Here is a 20667-nt window from a genome sequence, read left to right as displayed (position 1 = left end):
ACCTCTAGTTCTAGGAACAGTAATCAAAACAATACAACTATTCTATGACAATGAAGATCAATCGGTTTGCTGTATGATTCTACTTCCCTTTTCTGTGATTTCCCTGATGAAGAATAAAACTTCACATTTTCTTATCAAAAATTGAAGACATTAATTTCTCAGTTTAAAATCAGTGAGTGTGAGGAGCAGCTAGGTGGTGAAGTGGATAGAGCACTGGCCTTGGATTCAGGAGGAACAGAGTTCAAATCTGACCTCAGATACGTGACACTTACTAGCTTTGTGACCCTGGACAAGTCACTTAACCCTCATTGCCCTGCAAAAAAAAAGAACAACTTTGAGTAAAATCAGTGAGTGTGTGTGTGGATAGTCTAGATGGCTGGAGAAACTTCTTTACAAGATTCCAGAAATTCTCCCATTCTTCAGTGGGGGAAAAGTTATCACCCCATGCTTGTGTTAGTCCCCCCATTCGAATATAAATTCCTAAAAGAAAAGGAAAGAATAAAACATAAGTTCCTTGAGGGGAGGGCCTTATCGTTTTCTGTTTGTATCCCTGCAGTTTAGCACAGTGATCGAAACAAGGTGTTTAAAAAATGCTTTGACATTCATTCCATCATTCATTCATTCATTTCTTCATTCAGACACAAAGGGTTCCTTGTCTCTGAAGGTCTTTTAAAGACTAGCTGTAGGAATCCTTGTAATGGAGAGCCCTTTTATGGTTTGGATTGGGTTGGGTTCTGGAGTTCTTCCTAGCTATGAGAATCTAGATTCTGTCCCTCTGAAGTCTGTGATGCTAACATTGCTTGATTCTACTCAAGCTCTAAACTATTTTTCCAAGATCTCAGCTGATATCAATAAAGCAATTCTTATGAACTAAGAATGGGTTCATAAGAATGACTAACCAATGGGTCACAAATTCTTTAGTACCCTTTGCTTCATGAATTAGAAAAAAATAGATTTGTAATGTTGGTGAGTCAACAGAAATTTTTTGATGTTCTGGAGGGTGACTATTGTTGTGGTCCCTAGAAGCAACATCTATGAGCATTAAAGTAACATTTGGGATAAAAGTCATGCTTTATCAAATGCGTAAATCCAAATGAGTATGCTGAAAGTGGTCGTCTACAATAATTTCTAACTAAAATAGTGAAAAGTAGGAAACTATGTTCTAATCGATTGTATACATTATTTATTTTGCTTTTAAATATCTATTAACTTAATTGACTAATAACAGCTGACATTTATATAGACTTTACATATACTATCTTGTTTGAACCCCAGTACAACCCTGTGAGGATGTAAACCTTTATCTCTATTTAACACATGAGGAAATTGGTGTTCAGATAGATAAATAGCTTATCTAAGGTCAAAGAGCTAGTTAGTGTCAGAAGTGAGAGTTGAACTCAATTTATTTCAAAGCCTCCTCTCTTTCCACTACAACCCATTACTCTTCCAAAGCTAAGGTCAAGATTTATGTTGACAGTATTCTCTGTCTCCTGTTAACTTCTATTCTTTCATAGACTAGATTATAGATCTTATAGATTAAAAAATAAAAGGCAGATTACTTAGTTACTTCTTCCAACCCAAGTCCAGTGTGAGCCAGATTGCTCCGAGTTAACTGCTGCTCAAAGTTGTCTGTGGGATGATGCTAAGTATTTTTAGCATGTGGGGAATGAGGTAGGGAAGCAGTACAGTCTTCCAGCCACTCCTGATTGAGCAGATCTTCTACATGGCCTCCTTGTCTTGTGTATAAGGGACACATTTGTATCTCAGTGTAAGCAGAAAAACACATTCCTGAAGCAAATATAAATGATCTCTGCATTGGGCATTGTTTTATATTGTCTGGGTTCTTATTATGTCTCTCTATCCATACATCTGTTTGACTGATGTGTCTATCAAGAATAGTTCACTGCATGGCTCACCTTTTCATTTGGTAAAGATGCTTGAGATATAATAATAGTTTAGAAAGTACAAGTTGATCTGGTACTGGCTAAAAAATAGGGTGGTAGATGAATGGAATAGGCTAGGCTCAGGAAATGCAGTAGTAAATGACACTAGTAATGTAGTGTTTGATAAACCCAAAGACTCCAGCTTCTGGGATAGGAACTCAGTATTTGACAAAAACTGCTGGGAAAATTGGAAGATAATATGGCAGAAATTAGGCATAGACCAACATCTGACACCTTATACTAAAATAAGGTCAAAATGGATACATGATTTAGACATAAGAGGTGATACCATAGGTAAATTAGGAGAGAAAGGAATAGTCTACCTATCAGATCTTTGGAAAGGAAAACAGTTTTTGACCAAACAAGAGATAGAGTATATTATAAAATGCAAAATGGATGATTTTGATTACATTAAATTAAAAATTTTTTGTACAAACAGAAGCAATGCATCCAAAATTAGAAGGGAAGCAGAAAGCTGGGAAACAATTTTTGAGGCCAGTACTTCTGAAAAAGGCCTCATCTCTAAAATATATAGGGAACTAAATCAAATTTATAAGAACCCAAGTCATTCCCCAATTGAGAAATTGTCAAAGGATATGAACAGGCAGTTTTCTGATAAAGAAACCAAAGCTATCTATTCCCATATGAAAAAATGCTCTAAATCTCTAATGATTAGAGAGATGCAAATAAAAACAACTCTGAGGTACCACCTATCATATTGGCTAAAATGACAAAAAAGGAAAATAATAAATGTTGGAGAAGCTGTGGGAAAATTGGAACACTAATCCATTGTTGGTGGAGCTGTGAGCTGATCCAACCATTCTGGAGAGCAATTTGGAATTATGCCCAAAGGGCGATAAAGCTGTGCATACCCTTTGACCCAGCAATACCACTTTTGGGTCTTTTTCCCAAAGAAATCATGGAAAGGGGAAAGGGACCCACATGTACAAAAATATTTATAGCTGCTCTTTACGTGGTGGCAAGGAATTGGAAGTTGAGGGGGTGCCCATCAATTGGGGAATGGCTGGACAAGTTGTGGTATATGAATACAATGGAATACTATTGTGCTGTAAGAAATGATGAGCAGGAGGAGTTCAGAGAAACCTGGAGGGTCTTGCGAGAGCTGATGATGAGTGAGATGAGCAGAACCAGAAGAACATTGTACACAGTATCATCAGCATTGAGTGTTGATCTACTGTGATGGACTATATTCTTCTCACCAATGCAATGGCACAGAAGAGTTCCAGGAAACTTGTGATGGAAGAGGATCTCCAAATCCAAGAAAAAAAAAAAAAGAACTGCGGAGTATAGATGCTGAATGAACCATACTATTTCTTTTGTTTTTGATGCTGTTGGTTTTTCCTATTTTGAGATTTTTCATCATTGCTCTGATTTTTTCTCTATGACTAATGCAGAAATATGTTTAATGTTATTTATATATATATAAAAAACCTATGTCAGATTACCTGCTGTCTAGGGGAGGGGGGAGGGAGGGGAGGGAGGGAGAAAAATCTGAAATTGTAAAGCTTGTATAAACAAAAGTTGAGAACTATCTTTACATGTAACAGAAAAAAATACTTTATTAATTTAAAAAAAAAAGAAAGTACAAGTTGTACCCAAAATTTAAAAATCATTCCAAAAAATTGAGAAAGAAGGTAGCATATTTAAATCCTTTTATGAAACAAATGTAATCTTAATATTTAAACCAGGTAAAGATAAAACACAGAAGGAAAACTATAGGCCAATATTATTCATGAATATTGGCTCAAAATTTTTTAAACAAAATCCTGTCAAAAAGACTACAATGATTAATCCAAAAAATCATTCATTATAATCATGTTGGATTTATATTGGGAATGCAGGGATGCTTCAAATATTAAGGAAATAATCAATACAATTAATTGTATTAAAATCCAAAACATCCCAAACCATATGATTATATTGATACAGAAAAAGCCTTTGACAAAGTACAGACCTCTTTTATTGCAAAAACTTTACAAAGTATAGGCAAAGATAAAATTTTCATATCATTAAAAACCATATATCTACAATAAGAGGCAAGCATCACATGCAATAGGGATACATTAGAATCTTTTTCAATAAATATAGGAGTGATGCAAGGATGTTTAATGTCCTTTGCTATTCTTTGATATAGTTATGGAAATGCTAGCAATAGCAATAATACAAGAGAAAGAAAATAAAGGAATGAAGATATGTGAGTGGAGATAAAATTTTCCCTACTTGATGACCTAATGGCATTTTTGGAAAATCCTAGGAAATCAGCAAATGTACTAAATGAGATCATTGATAGCTTCAGCAAAGTTGCAGGCTATAAAATTAACCCTCAAAAATAAACTGTATTTCTTTATAATAAAGTAAAATGTAATTATCCATAATATAAAGGGAACTCAGATTCCAAATAACTTCAGTATACATAAACTATCTGGAGATCAATCTACCAGCACACTAGAGACTTACATAAATCCAATTACAAATTTCTGCTTAAAGAAATAAAGAATAACTTAAGTAACTGGAGGAATATTCAATGATCATGGATAGGCTGTGTCATAATAATAATAAAAATGACAGTGTTAACAAAATTAGCTTTGCTTCAAAAAAGTTAGCACATAATGTTCTGTCAATCAAATTACCAAGGGTATACTTTATAGAACTTGATAACAATAATAAAATTAATTTGGAATAACAAAAGATCTCAAATATCATGGGAAATAATGAAAAGAAGTAGGGATAAAAGGGGAAGAGCACTGGCAGACCTCAAACTATATTGTAAAGCAGCAGTTGTTAAAAATATCTGGTATGGTTTAAAAAAATAGATCAATGGGACAGAGTGGTCAGGGGAGAATGAGAAACAATGGAACTCAATAATCCAGTCCTTGATAAAATGGAAAACATAAATTACCAAAGAAAAACTCTAATTGGTAAAAAGAAAAACAAAAAAAAAAACCCCAAAACAAAAAACCACAACCACCAAAACTACTGGGAAAACTGGAAAGCAGCAGAAATCAGGCATAGACCAATACCCTACACTATGTTCCACAACAATTCTAAATGGTTACATTGCCTTAATATTAAAGGTTATACTATAACAAAATTAGAAGAGAAGCAGATCATATACTTCTCACTATAATGAGTAGAAGTATTCTTAATTAAACAAGCAATAAAGGCAGTTACAAAAGGTAAAATAAATAACTTTGATTATTGGAAACTGAAAACTTTTTACACAAATAAAATTAATGCACCTGGGATAAGAAAGGAAATGAATGAATGGGGAAAAAATCTTTGTATAAAATTTCTCTGGGAAGTGTTTGGTATTCAAAATATATAAAGTATATACATATGATATATAAAAATTACACATAAATACATAAATAATTTTATATGTAAATATTTGATATATAGGTATATACGACAAATAGCCATTCCTTAGGAGATAAGTCTTCAAAGAGGATGAACAAACAGCTCTCAAAAGAACTGAAGATATTCACAACCACGTGAAAGAATGTTCAAATCACTAACAATAAGATAAATTAAAATAAAAATAACTGGGTTTTCACCTCATACCCTACAAATTGGCAAAGATGGCAAAAAATGATGTAGTCAACATTAGTGGGGTTGTAAAATGTTAGGCATATTAATACGATGTTGGTGGATATGTAAAATGCTACAACCATTTTGGAAAGTATTTTAGAATTATGCAAATAAAGTAACTAAAATATCCATACTCTTTGAACCAGAGATTCCATTACTGACTTTATATCCCCAAGTAAGTCATTGATAAGAATAGTCTTCATATATTTATGGCAGTACTTTTTGTGATAGTAAAGAATTAGAAACAAAGTAGATGCTCATCAATTGGGGAATGGTTAAAGAAATTGTGATACATGAATGTAATGGAATATTGCCTTGCTATTAGAAAAATCAAAAGTGAATGCAACAAAACTATAAAGATCAAGCATGACTGAAATGGAAAGTGAGCCCAACAAGAATTTCTGTAACAGCTTAAAAAAGGATTTTCAAACTCAGAGTTCCTTACCCAGGAAGGGCCCCTGATCCTTTTCTTGCCAATCTCTTTGACATAATGCTTCAGCTGGGTTGTGGAGATAACCTCTTCATATTGTGAATATTCCTTCCAAAGTGGTATATTGATGTGGTACTACACGTACAGAGAGGCAGCATTCAGTATTGGACTCCAGGGATCACTGTTGAGAGTCTCCACTCTTTCTAATGGGGCCTTTGCCACAAATATGTTGGAGGGTGGGAGGTTGCCTCTTTTCTTTGCCCTATTGACAGTAGCCCCAAGTACACTGATCTGGGAAACCAAACATCTTGGTCTAAATGTGGATGCAATTCTCCTCTTTACTGTCTCTCACTAGGGATATTATTTTACAAAATTCTTTTTCCCTCTACCTGTTAAGGGAGACATAAAATAAAATATGGACCAAAGAAATTAAGAATTTACAGAGCATGGAAATGTTAAGTTTTCAAAATCTAATATTGGTTGGCTGGCACAGCACCCCCAGACTAACTCACCTCCATCCCTAACTTCCTCACTGCATCCAGCAACTGTGATGCTGGAGAAGTTCCTAAGCATGGCTATATCCACCCAGCTCCCAAATCTAACTTCTTTTCTCTTACAATGTCAACATTGGTATTTTCTCTCCCCAAATTTTCTACCTAATTCTGATTGTAATCAGCTCTCATAAGTTATAGGGTTATAGGCAGAGGTAATAAGACTGACATCTGCTGGTTGCAAAGAATACTTCAATCTTCTCAGTCAACAGCCGAAATAACTATTTTACTAGCTGCCTCTTTGTATGTGTAGTACCACATCGATATACCACTTTGGGAGAAATATTCACAATATGAAGAGGTTATCTCCACAACCCAGCTGAACATTATGTCAAAGAGATTGGTAAGGAAAGGATCAGGGGCCCTTCCTGGGTAACGAACTCTTTGAGTTTGAAAATCCTTTTTTTACAGAAATTCTTTTTGGGCTCACTTCCAATTCACAATTTAGTAAAGTGTCTGAGGCATTCTATCCACTGTGCCACCTAGCTGCCTCTTAATTAGAATCAGTAGTAAAAGTCACAGTGAAAGACAAAGCACGGAGGATTTGCAACCTACACCTATACTGAAAGGATCAATCATCCAAATTAGGGAAGGGTCTTTTCAGGGAAGGCTTTGAAAGCATAGCCTGTGCTCAGTATTAATAGTGCACAGCTCCTTGTATGTTTCTCTTTGTCTACCTGGCTTCATTTTCTTGTCACAACTCCCCATGTTTCCTGTCCCCAGGCTTCCTTTTAGAAAATATTCCCCACCGGTAGAGCATAACATTTTTGGAAAACAAAAACTATTATTTATATACATATGCACCATATATACACAAATATATACATATACAACATTCAATACATGTTACAACACATATATATACAATCACATACAATGTGCATGTAATATACATATACATGTACATATGCCTAAACCTATAGCTATTCACATATTATATATATAAACATACACATGGACACAATACGTACATGTGTATATACATACCCATAATGTATCCCAGAATAGTAGCTTGCACACATTAGTATCATAGATCTAGAACTGAAACTGACTTCAGAGATCATCCAATCCAAGATCCTCATTTTACTGGTGAGGAAATTGAGGCAGAAGAAAGTTAAATGGCTGGTCACATATTAAGCATCAGAGGTAAGATTCAAAGTAAGGTCCATTGACTTCAGAGCTTGGGCTTTTTCTGTTTTATTATGTTTGTTGAGTGTCTGAATGAATAAATGGCAGTCGTCTAGGGGTTTGATAATCAGACAGTACTTCTGCCTTCTATATAGAATTTGATTTAGATGTAAGGCCGGTGCCCAGGCAAAGCTTTAGTGAAAGCTGAAGGTGTACAGAAGTTAAAAGAAAAGACTGAAAGGTAAAGGGAAAGGCTTTTCACATATTCCCCACCCTGGAAATAGGCTTCAGTTAGCCAGATCTTTCAGGAGGAATGGTATAATAAAATTGAATAAAAGGAAAGCAAAAGGATCCTTACCTTAGCTAAAAACTTTTATAGCTGAACTAGCTGAACAAAGTACCATAACACTCCAATTGGTTGCCCCAGGAGCACATTGGCTTTTTGGCCTGGCTAATGTGTCTACTACATGAACTTTCTTGAGCATTTGTAGGAAATAATGATTTTCGTGTTGGGGAAGTTATTTGTAATTACTATTCTCACTATGCTAGTTGAATTAGTCCATATGTTAAAAATCTAACCAAATCTACTGCTGATTGTTAAGGGAAAGCCCACTGGTGGGGGCCTGTGAGCTAGTGCTTGGTGGATAGCCCCATACAGAGATACTCTTATAACCATGGGAGTAGTAACAGTCACCTACTAGGGACTCAATCAGCCAGTGGCAATATGAGTTGGGTGAGTGAGCTCCAAGAGGAGGTAACATATGCTTTCAAATATAGAAGGGATTACTTTTTAAAGTAACTGGAAATGATAGAATACACAAGTAAGGATACAGAAAGGGAGCACGTAACTGTCCTTGATGAATTCAAGTTTCTTGACCCAGATGACTTTCTCCTCTGGTCTTGAAAGAACTATAAAATATGATGGTTGAGCCTCTGCTAGTCATATTTGAATGATCATGGAAAATGGAAGGTACTACAAGAATGGAGGAAGGAAAATGTACTAATTTTCAAAAAAAGAAAGGGAGCCAAAAATGCAAGTGAGCTTGACTTCAATTCCTGGGGAATTCTAGAATGGATCAATAAAGAAATGGTTGGTGAACATTTAGAAAGAGAAGCTTGTTGTTCAATTGTGTCCAACTCTTCATGTCCCTATTTGGGGTTTTCTTGACAATGATACTGTAGTGGTTTGCCATTTCCTTCTCCAGCTCATTTTATAGATGAGGAAACTAAAGCAAACAGGGTTAAATGACCTACCTTGGGTCACACAACCAGTAGAGGCCAAATTTGAACTCAAGTCTTCCTGACTCCAGGATTGGTACTCCATCCACTGTTCCATCTAGCTATTCCATAAAGAGAAGCAGTGATTTCATAAATTCAATATGAATTCTTCAAGAAAAGTTCATGCTAGACTCATTCTTGCTTCTCTTTGGTAGGGTTAATAAAGTAAATAATGAAGGGGAAATGCTACAAATATAGTTCACGTAGATTTTAGTAAAGCTTTTGATAAAGCTTTTCAAACTACTCTTGTTGAAATGGAGAGATATAGATTAGAGGACAATAAAACCAGCTGCACTTAGAAATGGTTGAATGACTGGATTCTGATGTAGGTATTAATGGTTTGATATTGGCAGGAGGTCTTCAATGAATTACTACAGAAATCTATTCTTGGCCTTGTGATGTTTAACTTTTTTATCAGTGATCTATTTAAAGGCATAAAGAATATGCTTACAAAACATGCAGATGATACCAAACCTAGAGGGATAGCTAATGGAATAAGGAGCTGAAAGCATCTTTACAAGCCAGATCATGGAGCTTCTGAATCTAATAAGATGAAATCCAATAGACATAAATATACATTTTTGCACCTGGGTAAAAAAAATCAAGTTCACAAGTATAAGATAGTGGAAGAAAGGTTAGACATCAGTTGTTATGAAGAAAATTTGGGGGGTTTTAGTTAACTACAAGCTCAATATGAGTTGGCAGTGTGTCATGGCAGAGGTAAAACAATCTTGGACTGCATTTAACTTAGAGGAGCCTAGCTTCCAGGAAGAGGGAGGTGACATTCATTATACTCGGCCCTTATGGGATCTCACCTGGATTGTTCTGTTCGCTTCTAGGCATGAGAGTTTAAGGACATTGGAAAAATGCTAAAGGTCCAGAAAAGGGCATCCAGGGTGGCTAAAGACCTTGAGTCCAAACAAGGAAGGAACTGGGCATGTTTAGCTTGGAATAGAGAAGACTTGGGAGGGGCATAATATCTGTTTACAAGAGGTCTGAAGAGCTGTCTTATGAAAAAGGCTTAAACGTGTTCTTTTTGGCCCCAGCAGTAGGCAGAACCAGAAGTTATGGGTGGAAGCTTCAAAGAAGCAAGTCTAGGCTTGATGTCAGGAAAAACCTCTAAAGAATTAGAGCTATCCAAAAATGGAATGGGGTATTTCAAATGGTAGTTGGTTCCACTTCTTTGGAGATCTTCCAGCAGAAGCTGGGTGACCACTTGTTGGGTATGTGGAATAGCAGATGGCATGCTAAACTTTGGCATCAGGAAATCCTGAGTTCAAATCCTGCCCCAGATACGTACTTGCTGTGCAACCCTGTGCTGGTCACTTAACTCCTGTCAGTCTCAGTTTCTTCATTTGTAAAAAATGGGGATGATAAAAGCATCTTTCTTACAGGGTTGTTGTAAGGATCAAATGAGATGAAATGTGTCAAGCATTTGGCAAACCTTTAAGTATTATAAAAATGTTAGCTATGATGAGGAGGAGGAGGAGGAAGAGGAGGAGTATGGTATTATAGTGGGTATTCTTTTTGTTTTTTTGTTTTTTTGTGGGGCAATGGGGGTTCAGTGACTTGCCCAGGGTCACACAGCTAGTAAGTGTCAAATGTCTGAGGTCGGATTTGAACTCAGGTACTCCTGTATCCAGGGCCGGTGCTTTATCCACTGCGCCACCTAGCCGCCCCGTGGGTATTCTTTTGGTGCATGGTTAGATTAGATGGACCCTGATGTTCCTTCCAACCCTTCAATTCTGTGATCTTGTAAACCTTGGAGAACTGTAATCTACAATGCCTAGGGAGTTGTACTTTGCCCTCCCCACCCCCAACTCTGTAAAGGGTGTATTCCGTAATTTGGCAGTGATTGTTTCTTCTCACCTAGGGAAAATGTCTATGGAAATACCTACAGTGATCAAAGTCATAGCTTGAGGCTGTCTACCAAAGTAACAAAGTTCACTGTAAACATACAGAAAGTTTTACATAAACTACAACATTCACAAATATGGTACATTTATCAAAATATCACAAACCAGAACACAAGAAAGTATCTTTGTACGTGTTTGCCTCTTTAATAAACATCCTGTTTTATATTAATCATAAGATTGCACCATAGAAGTTGACCATTTAACCTGCTTTGGGTTTGTGTCACTGTTTCTGATAAACTGCTGATCCAGAGGATGTTATAAAATATGAGTCAGAAACTTACTAGCTTTTGGGCTTCCCAAATACTATATAAAGAACACTCTGCTTGAAGAGTAAGAGTGTATCAGGAGGCAGGTAAAGAGCTACTGCATCAGTCTGAGACACAGAGAAGGGCAAGAATGAAGAGCCTTCTCCCTCTGCTCATCCTCTGCCTCACAGGCTCCCACTGCTTCCCTGCAGGTTTCGAAACCAAAGAGGAAGACCTACAAATCACCCAGGTAAATCCTGTCTTTTTTCATTGTAAGAGATGGAAACTCTGGGGGAACTGATTTGGAATAGATAGTATACTGGGCTTTGCCAATGGTGTCTTTCATTCAAGAAAGAATTTGGGGGCAGCTAGGTGGTGCAGTGGATAGAGCACAGGCCCTGGAGTCAGGAGTACCTGAGTTCAAATCCTGTCTCAGACACTTAACACTTACTAGCTGTGTGACCCTGGGCAAGTCACTTAACCCCAATTGCCTCACTAACAAAAAAAAAAAATTAAAAAAAAAAAAAGAAAGAATTTGTCAGAAATGGCAAAGCAGATTATGTCTCTGCTTTGCTAATTCTCTTGAGGAGGAATGAAACAATCTGAGATCTAGTTCAAGTAGGTAGAATTCTGACTTTAGCACAGATATAAAAATAAGGGGGATTTCTCTCGCTGAAATGCTATTCATATACCCACCAATTGTTCAAGGTCAGAAGGGACCAAGGATCTGAAATAATACTTGGAAAACTTATAATAAGAACCAGAAGCTCTAAATTCACAGAAAAATGAGTGTTATTCCACCCTCTATCCCTCACCATTTCTGGTATAAATATCATCTCACCAAACCAAAGCACTGGTATTCCTTTAAAGAATAATCTAGGAAATGTCTCATATTTAATGTTTAAATAAATCTATCTCTTCCTTCAGAATTATCTTGAGAAATTCTATGACCTGAAACCTGAAGCAGTGAAACTTCCAAGGAAGAAAAACAGTAGCCCAGTTGTTGAGAAGCTCAAGGAAATGCAGAAATTCTTTGGGTTGAAAGTTACTGGGAAGCCAGATGATGAAACTCTAAAGATAATGAAACAGCCCCGATGTGGGGTCCCTGATGTGTCTCAGTTTGCTATCACTGAAGGAAATCCTAAGTGGGAAAAGAAACACCTTACTTACAGGTAGTGTTCCTCAAACATCAAGAGGAGAATGGGTTTAAAAAAGAAATGTGAGGGGCAGCTAGGTGGTGAATAGAGCACCGGCCCTGGATTCAGGAAGACCTGAGTTCAAATCCGACCTCAGACACTTAACACTTACTAGCTGCGTGACCCTGGGCAAGTCACTTAACCCCAATTGCCTCACACCAAAAAAAAAAAAAAAAAAAAAAGAAAAAGAAATGTGTAAAATGGTTTCAATGAAGTTGGAGTTACAGATGTATCTATATTCATTTCTTTTTCATTTTAAGCATTGAAAACTACACACCAGATTTAAGAAAGGAAGATGTGGACAGTGCCATCAGGAAAGCATTTAAAGTCTGGAGCGATGTGTCCCCCTTGACATTCACTAAGATTTCTGAGGGTGAAGCAGATATAAAGATCTCCTTTCACTATGGAGGTAATCAGCTGACTTTTTAGTTTAGTGATACTTGGTTTTTGCCTAACCTGAGAAATGAGGAGGACTTGAATGAAGTATTTCTTCTTTCAGATCATTATGATAATTCTCCCTTTGATGGTCCCAATGGAATTCTTGCTCATGCCTTCCAACCAGGCCCACATATTGGAGGGGATGCTCATTTTGACGAAGATGAAAATTGGACAAAAGACCATAGAAGTAAGTCAGACAAATCTGCAACTTTCCCCACATCTCAATGCAATGTTAGTTGATTGGACTAAAAGAATATGCTAAAATGGACATTTTTCAATAAGATTTTATAAATCTAAGAGTGATTTAATACATTATACATGGGCACTATATTGTTTCTATGAGTAGTAGTGGTAATAATAATGATAATGATGAAGGAAGAAAGGAGAGGAATAAATATTTATTAAGTTTCTAATATTCGCCAAGCACGGATACTAAATGCTTTACAAATATTATCTTATTCAGTGCTCACAACATAAGCCATAGGTGTGGTAAGAAAATAAAACAAATAGCTGGCATGTAATAAACCATAGTTCACAAAGTGCTATATAGAAATTATTTCATTGGATCTTCATATAATGTTACAAGTATCAATTTCTAAAATATCTACCACAATCTACTGCCTAAGATCCCTTCCATCTGGAAGCCCTGTAATTTAGACTTCATCCACTTTCTTTTAAAGAAGAAGAGACAAATTCAGAGAGGGGACTTAATCATCAAGAGAAAGTAGCATAACTGGGTCTTGAGCCACATTCTCTAACTCCATATCTTATCTCTTCACTGCTCTGTCCCACAACCATCCTGTTCCTCTAGATTAACCTATCTCAGTGGCACCACTATCCCCCAAATGACCCAGGCTTAAAATTCCAGTCATCTTTGTCTGTTCCCTCAAGAATCCTCTCTTTGGTAATGTTCCTCAAGGTAGCATTTCTAAGAACATATTAAAAATAACACTTTCTTAAAAAAAACCTCTTATTTATCAGGGAATTAATGCTTTCCATCTTGGGCAGTGATAGTACTGACTGATCCAGGGTAGGGATTATAAGCAAGTAGGTTGTTCTGCAGGTCACATTAATGTGCTGCTCTTTGATAGGACCAGTACTATAAGGATAACCTATCACACCTTCAGGGAGACCTCCCTTTTAGCACTGTTAAAAATGCATTCTATATTCCAGAAGAACCACATAACTTTTGGAAAAATGTCTCACCATGTCTCAGAAGCAGCTTCATATAGTGTATAGAGTGCTACGCTTGAGGTCAGGAGAATTCTGATGATTACTAGCTATAAAACCAATGGCAATTCACTTGACCTAAGCCTCAGTTTCCCCACACATTAAAATAAATTTGAAGTGCCTAAATTATAGGCTTCTTGTGAGACTCACTGTATGTAAAGTGCTTTGTAAATTTTAAAACACTATACAAACGTCAGTTGTTATTAAACCTAAATGTGCTATATATTTCTTCCTACCCTTGTGTAGCTAGGTGATGTTTTATGCCCTGAGAGGATGCTTTTGAAATGGAGCACAAATGTGTGTCTCACAAATATATTGGTTTTTTTATCGTGTTTTATGTTAGATTACAACTTGTACCGTGTTGCTGCTCATGAGCTGGGCCATTCTCTGGGTCTTTCCCATTCTTCTGATATTGGTGCCTTGATGTTCCCCAGCTATGCTTTCAGTGACCCTAATGATATCCAGCTCTCTCAGGATGATATTGATGGCATTCAAGCCATCTATGGTAAGTGGAAAGACATATACACAAACTTGTTGGCTTTTATAAAAGTTTACTATAGACTAATCAATGGTCTCATATTTTGGAAAGCATGCCTTCATTCAATGTGTGTTCATGTCATGAAATATTCTAAGGTAGCATTAATTTCCCTATTGTCTTTCAGGGCCCATCGATAATCCTGTCCAGCCAACAGGACCAACAACACCACGAGCCTGTGATGGAAAATTAACTTTTGATGCTGTCACCACAATCCGGGGAGAAAAATTCTTCTTCAAAGACAGGTAAAAACCATCTACAACCTTTCCTTTGGGCCCTTGGTTCCTTTATTGTTATTGATAATTATATTAAAATTATTAGTAAAAGATAGTAAAGATACGTTGTATTGGCTTGACATGATCTCTTTTCAAATTGATTTCACATGCTTATGCTCTTTGAGCCGTAAATAACCTTCAGAGGTACTTGAAGATGTATTGTTATTCTAATTCTCATAGCTTAAGAAAGTAAAGGAGAGAATTGGACACAACTGAAATCTTAATTTATACATGGGAAAGCTTAGGTCCAGAGACTTTATTTGAATATCCTAATGTCACATTGAAATTTTTCAGTGGACCCAGAACTAGAACCCAGACATTTTACTCTCAGCCTAATGCCCTTTGCATTTTGTCATTGACCATGTCCTCAGACAATGATTAGTTCTTTTCAAAACCAAGTGATTGCTTTGTGTAGAAAAGAAATGGCATTTGTAGTTTGGGGAATGTTTTAGTTTTTTACCTTGTCATATTTAAGTAGCACTTCTCATCTTAACACCTGTGGGTTTTACAGCTTGGGAACATCCAATCAATAAGCTTTTGTTGTTTAGTCATTTTTCAGTTGTGTCTGACTCTTCATGACCCCTTCTGGGGTTTTCTTGGCAAAGATACTGGAGTGGTTTGACATTTCCTTCTCCAGGTCATTTTAGACATGAGCAAATGGAGATGTTTTGTGTAAAGCATAAGGAACAAATAGAGGAAAGGATAGTGGGGAGAAAGACTAACATGGCAAGAAAACAACTCCCTAAAGCCATTCAGTGTTGGCAGTATGGGGTAGACTGCTGTAATCAAGACCCAGAAGTATTATGGTGGCGATGCAATTTCACCCTCTGTGATCCACTGCTAGTGTTATGGCTTCAATCTATTACCCTAAAAAAGGAAGGTAAAAAGATTAAAAATCACCCACTCATTTGTTTCTTCATAAGAAGTATATTAATCAATCAGGACGTTTGCATTATAACTGAGAATGTGAAATCATATCCAGGATTGAGATAATTGGTCATCAGTTTGTGATTCCTTACAATTGAATTTCATTTTCTCACCTTTCTCTCAAATCAGGTTCTATCTCCGTAAGAACCCCTATGATCCAGAGGCAGAAGTCAATTTAATTTCTGTCTTCTGGCCAAACCTCCCAAGTAGGATTGAAGCTGCTCACGAAGTTGCAGAAAAGGACATAGTCAGGTTCTTCAAAGGTAATGCTTCAGATTTTCCCCTCAATACTTCAGTGTGATAATATTGGGCCAAGGAAGGAGGGTCCATGGGATTTCCCCCAAAGGCTTAATCCAGACCACTAGAATTTACCAGTCACAAACAAAATGGCACGAGGTGTTTGTGACTCATTCTTATTAAACAGTGACATGTGTAGCTTCTCTGTTTTTGTCACTGGAATTGTGTAACACAGATTTGCATGCTATCCTCTTTATTGAAAAAACATCCTAGACCATGGAGAGAGAACTCAAGCAGAAAATCTAGAGACTGGAATTGGAACAACAGGACATGGAACAGAAAGATTTAGACCATCTAATCCCTTAATAATAGCTTTTGTGTTGCCAGTACCCCACTAATTAGCACATAGCCAGGGAATAAACAGCTACAAATTATATAGGACCAAGGATTTGTTTCTCTCTGACTCAATTATAGTTATATATCTAGCCCCAGGCTATGGGGATGTCAAGTATCTGGCTACTAATAGCTAGTCAGATGTTTGGCATATGTAGAAAAAGATAAGATGTTTGATTCTATCTTATAAATGCAGTATTACAGAAGAGCATTAAATAGCTCAGCTTAGACAGCAAAGAGACCATAAACTTAGTTTATTTTCCTATTTTGTATGTGTGTGTGTACATATTGGATTTTATGTTGTTTTTAACTGTCATTTTAATTGCTACTTTGGTAATAAGAATGGAAGTTTTTTAATTTCATAACATTAGCTATCTATACAGACATTCTGACTTAACATAAGGTCAAATATCATGATGCATATACAGTGACTCTGTTATTTCCAGATTGCATTGAACTAGATGCCTTCTTAAATGATTCTGTGATTCTCTAATGTGCATACCCTTTGTGAAGCTGACCTCAGAATAGGTTAGCTCCCTTTTAGCTTTCAGAGGTGAAAAGTGAGAAATGATAGACAAACCGCATCTAATATTATAAAGTTAGTTTGATAAAATCATGATCGTTGGCAAAACAATATTACATAAGGACAATTAGTTCTATAGGAATGATACTATAAATGAGTAACTGACCAGATTGGTGAGCTTTGGTTATTAGCAATGTTATTGTGAAATGTTGGTAGGGGAAGTGTTCTTTTGAGGGTGTGTCTATACTTATTATCAATTGGAGTCCAGGGAAAATCTCATAAAAGATTCTTGGTTTATAGGTAACAAGTACTGGGTCACACAGGGTCAGGATGTGTTGCCAGGTTACCCCAAGGACATCTACAGAACTTTTGGTTTTCCTACCACTGTGAAGAAAATTGATGCTGCTGTTTCTGATGAATCCACTGGAAAAACATATTTCTTTGTGGGGAACAAGTGCTGGAGGTAAGAATCCACCTTTGGAAATCTTAAGGAGTTGGCTCAGTCTTGGATTTGACAGAGAGATATGTCTATTTATTCTTAAAAATGTAAGATTTAGACATTCATTCATTTATTCATTCAATAACCATTAGGTACTTGCTGTTTCCAGAGCACTATTCTGTGGACTGGAGGAAAGAAAAAGTTTAGATAAGATATAGCTCCTACCATCACTAAGCTTAAAAGTTGACACTGTAATTAACTAGTAGAGATGATTTATTGCATAATATTACAGGTTAACAATAGAAGAGGGGTATAAAACAAATTGCCTTGTGAGGTCTGAGAAGAAAATTCATTCTGGGTAAGGATGATCAGGAAAGGTTTCTTGTAGAAGGCCACATTTGACTAGGGCATTTTAAGGTAGCTAGGAATTGAACAGAAGTGTAAACATTCCAGGCATAAGAAGGGGGCATTTGTTCATAAGAGTAGAGTTCATTTTGAAGCAGAGAGTGTTTAGAAGGGCTTAATTTATGTACAAAATAAAGCTGTCAAGAAGGAAGGCCCCAGAAAATAGAATAACATGAATTAATGAGCTAATGCAGGAAAGAGCCACTAAGGATTTTGGAACAATGGAGTGACATGACGAGCTCCATGTGTAACACCTCTCAGTAAATGATTGTCTTATTAGGAAAGGTAGTCACTCCAATATTTACACAATCCATCAAGTGCTATCCTGAGCCCGATCAATTATCAGCAACCAGCTGTCTATCCTGGCTAAGTCCCAGGATATAGTGGAGACTATAGAACTGTAACACTCTTAGGAGTAGGGATTTTCATTTCATGCCTTTGTATTCCCAGCACCAGCACAGTGCTCATCTCACAGTAGGAATTTGATAAATGCTTACTGATTGAAAGATTAAGACTTGCAAAACAATCATAGGATTTTTAAGCTGATAAGCATTTTAGAGATAATATAGTCCAACCTCCTCATTTTAAAGAGGAAAAATTCATATCTGGAGATGTAGAATAACTATTTTTTTCAAGTTCAAAGAAGTAGTAACAGAACTGGGAAAAATACTCAGGACTCTTGTTTCCAGTGTTCCTTTCTATTTATTCTATCCTGTCTCTTGAGAGATGAAGTTGAATGCAATTATCTTTCTAGAAACATCACATAAAAAGGTCCCTTGTTTCTCATGGCATTCTGTTTAATCAGGCCATACTGTGGAACATGCCCAGGGACTTAAGTTCATAGAATCATATCATCATTAGATCTGGTGAATTCAAATGACATTCAACTACTTTCATTTAGTATATAATTAAGTAACATGTTTTTATAGTGTCTTTATATATAAATTGAGCTGGTGATGACCATCATAGTGGTCATTATAGGCCATTTCATTGGTTGGTTGGTTGGTTTTTATCTTCTTATATATATACACTTAATATTCTTATACACTCAACATTTTTCCTAATCAGATATAATGAACACAGAAGATCTATGGATGCAGGTTATCCAAAACTGATAAGAGATGACTTTCCTGGAATTGGGAGCAAAATTGATGCTGTTGTCAGTGACAATGGTAAGTTAGGAGCCATTTTTATAATAATCCTCCCAAACTAGGAAACATGGATTCCCTATTTTGTTGTTGCTAATAGCAATGTGATTCTTTATTTACTAAACAAAGGACAGAAACCCTTGAGTAACAAAGGGTGGGACTTTTGGGGTTTTCATAGAATCAGTGTTAGAACTGAAAGGAACCTTAGGGATCTCCTAGCCTACCCCCTTCATTTTTCAGATGAGCAAGTCAATTCCCAGAGAATTGAAATAGCCTGCCCAAGTTTACCTTGCTAATTAGTGATAACACTGGGACTAGATGGCCATTCTCTACTTCCTATTGACAAGTAGTTCAGATGATAAACCAAAATCTATCTACTAAATATATCTTTCAATTTCTAGAGTTCTTCTATTTCTTCAGTGGAACAAGGCAGTATAAATTTGAACCCCAAACGAAGAGAGTTGTGACTGTTTTGAAGACCAACAGCTGGTTTAACTGTGGAAACTACTGAGCAAGATTTCAAGATAATTTATAAGCACCAAGAAGATGTTTTCTAAAAGAGCCACATTTTTCAGTATTCAGTACCTTTTTATTTGTTTGTTTTAATTAGCCTGGATAACTATGGGAAAATAACTTGTTTTTTGTACTGTGGAAGTTGTTGAGGGTGGGTGTGGGGGGGGAGTGGGAGCTTAGAACCACTATTTTTTAAATGTCTTTTGTATTCTTAACATTGTTGTTGTCTTAATAATAGGAAATACATTATGTCCAGGAGACTGAAATACTATATTTAAAAAACTTATTTAAATACCAAGATATGATTCTAGGCTGTGAGTTTCAAAAACTCATACCTTGGCCACAAGAGAGAATGGGTCAACCCGTGTGAACAATTTGTTACAATCAATCACTAGTATGAGAAAAACAGTTCTTCCTAGTGGTGGGTCATGGGTCACTGGTGTTTTCTCTGTAACACAATGGATAGCACATTCAATTTTTTCTGAAAGTTAAAAGATTTTATATTTGGAACAAAACTAGATTCACTTCCTCCATTTAATAAGAATTGAAAATTCCTTGCGGGCAGGTACCGCTTTATTATGGAAGACACATCTAGAAGAATGTTTCATGTAGTAGTTGCTTAATAAATGTTCGCTTAATTGAAATGAATGTTTGTGATGTTTTCTTTACATAGCCAGCTTGTTCTGAATTTTCTTGATAAAACTGTCATGATGTGTAACCCTAAAAAGACAGGGTCCTATAGGCACTGGTTCTGTCATACCTTTAAGATAAGAGGTTGTCTTGTGTCCTCAGTGATATAATATTAAAACACAATAACTATTCCTTGTCTTACCCCTTGATGCAGAGGGGATGACAACAGAGCCATCAATAAACAGATAGCATCTAAGGGACACAAATAGAACCCTGCCTTCCCCTTGGACAGGGCAGACAGCGTGGCAATGAGGGTAAAGATTGAGCTTGTGATTTCATTGGTATAGGGGATTCGCATGTTAGGAAACTTCTAGAAATGCACGTTGATGTTTTTCCAGTCTTAGAGAGTTGCCTACAGACTGAGAGGCTACATGGCTTGCTGAAATCAAGCAGGCACTATGTTTGTGAGGCAGGATGTGAACCAAGGTGTTTTTGGCTTCAAGGTAGGTTCTTAAGGTACACATAAAATGCAATAGAAAGAGTTCTGATTTTTTATTCATATGACCTGAATCCAAATTCTGGCTTTGACATTTGTGAACTTTGAGTGACCTTGGGCAAGTCATTTTACCTTTACAGCTGTCAATTCTCTTGCCTGTAAAATATGGGGTTGCAATTTAA

General features: G+C 36.5%; 1 protein-coding gene across 1 annotated transcript; it reads left to right on the top strand.

Annotated features, from left to right (window-relative positions):
* Nucleotides 1-11251: 11251 nt before the first annotated feature.
* Nucleotides 11252-20003, top strand: LOC122749090 (interstitial collagenase-like). The gene is made up of 10 exons (XM_043995265.1): nt 11252-11350; nt 12028-12272; nt 12557-12705; nt 12796-12921; nt 14308-14469; nt 14627-14744; nt 15831-15964; nt 17155-17317; nt 18767-18870; nt 19248-20003. The coding sequence occupies exons 1-10, from the start codon at nt 11252-11254 to the stop codon at nt 19355-19357; spliced, it is 1410 nt and encodes a 469-aa protein (XP_043851200.1). The 3' UTR covers nt 19358-20003.
* Nucleotides 20004-20667: the final 664 nt, after the last annotated feature.

The sequence above is a fragment of the Dromiciops gliroides genome, chromosome 3, assembly GCF_019393635.1.
Source record: "Dromiciops gliroides isolate mDroGli1 chromosome 3, mDroGli1.pri, whole genome shotgun sequence".
Lineage (NCBI taxonomy): Eukaryota > Metazoa > Chordata > Mammalia > Microbiotheria > Microbiotheriidae > Dromiciops > Dromiciops gliroides.
This window is presented reverse-complemented; position numbering and strand designations above follow the sequence as displayed.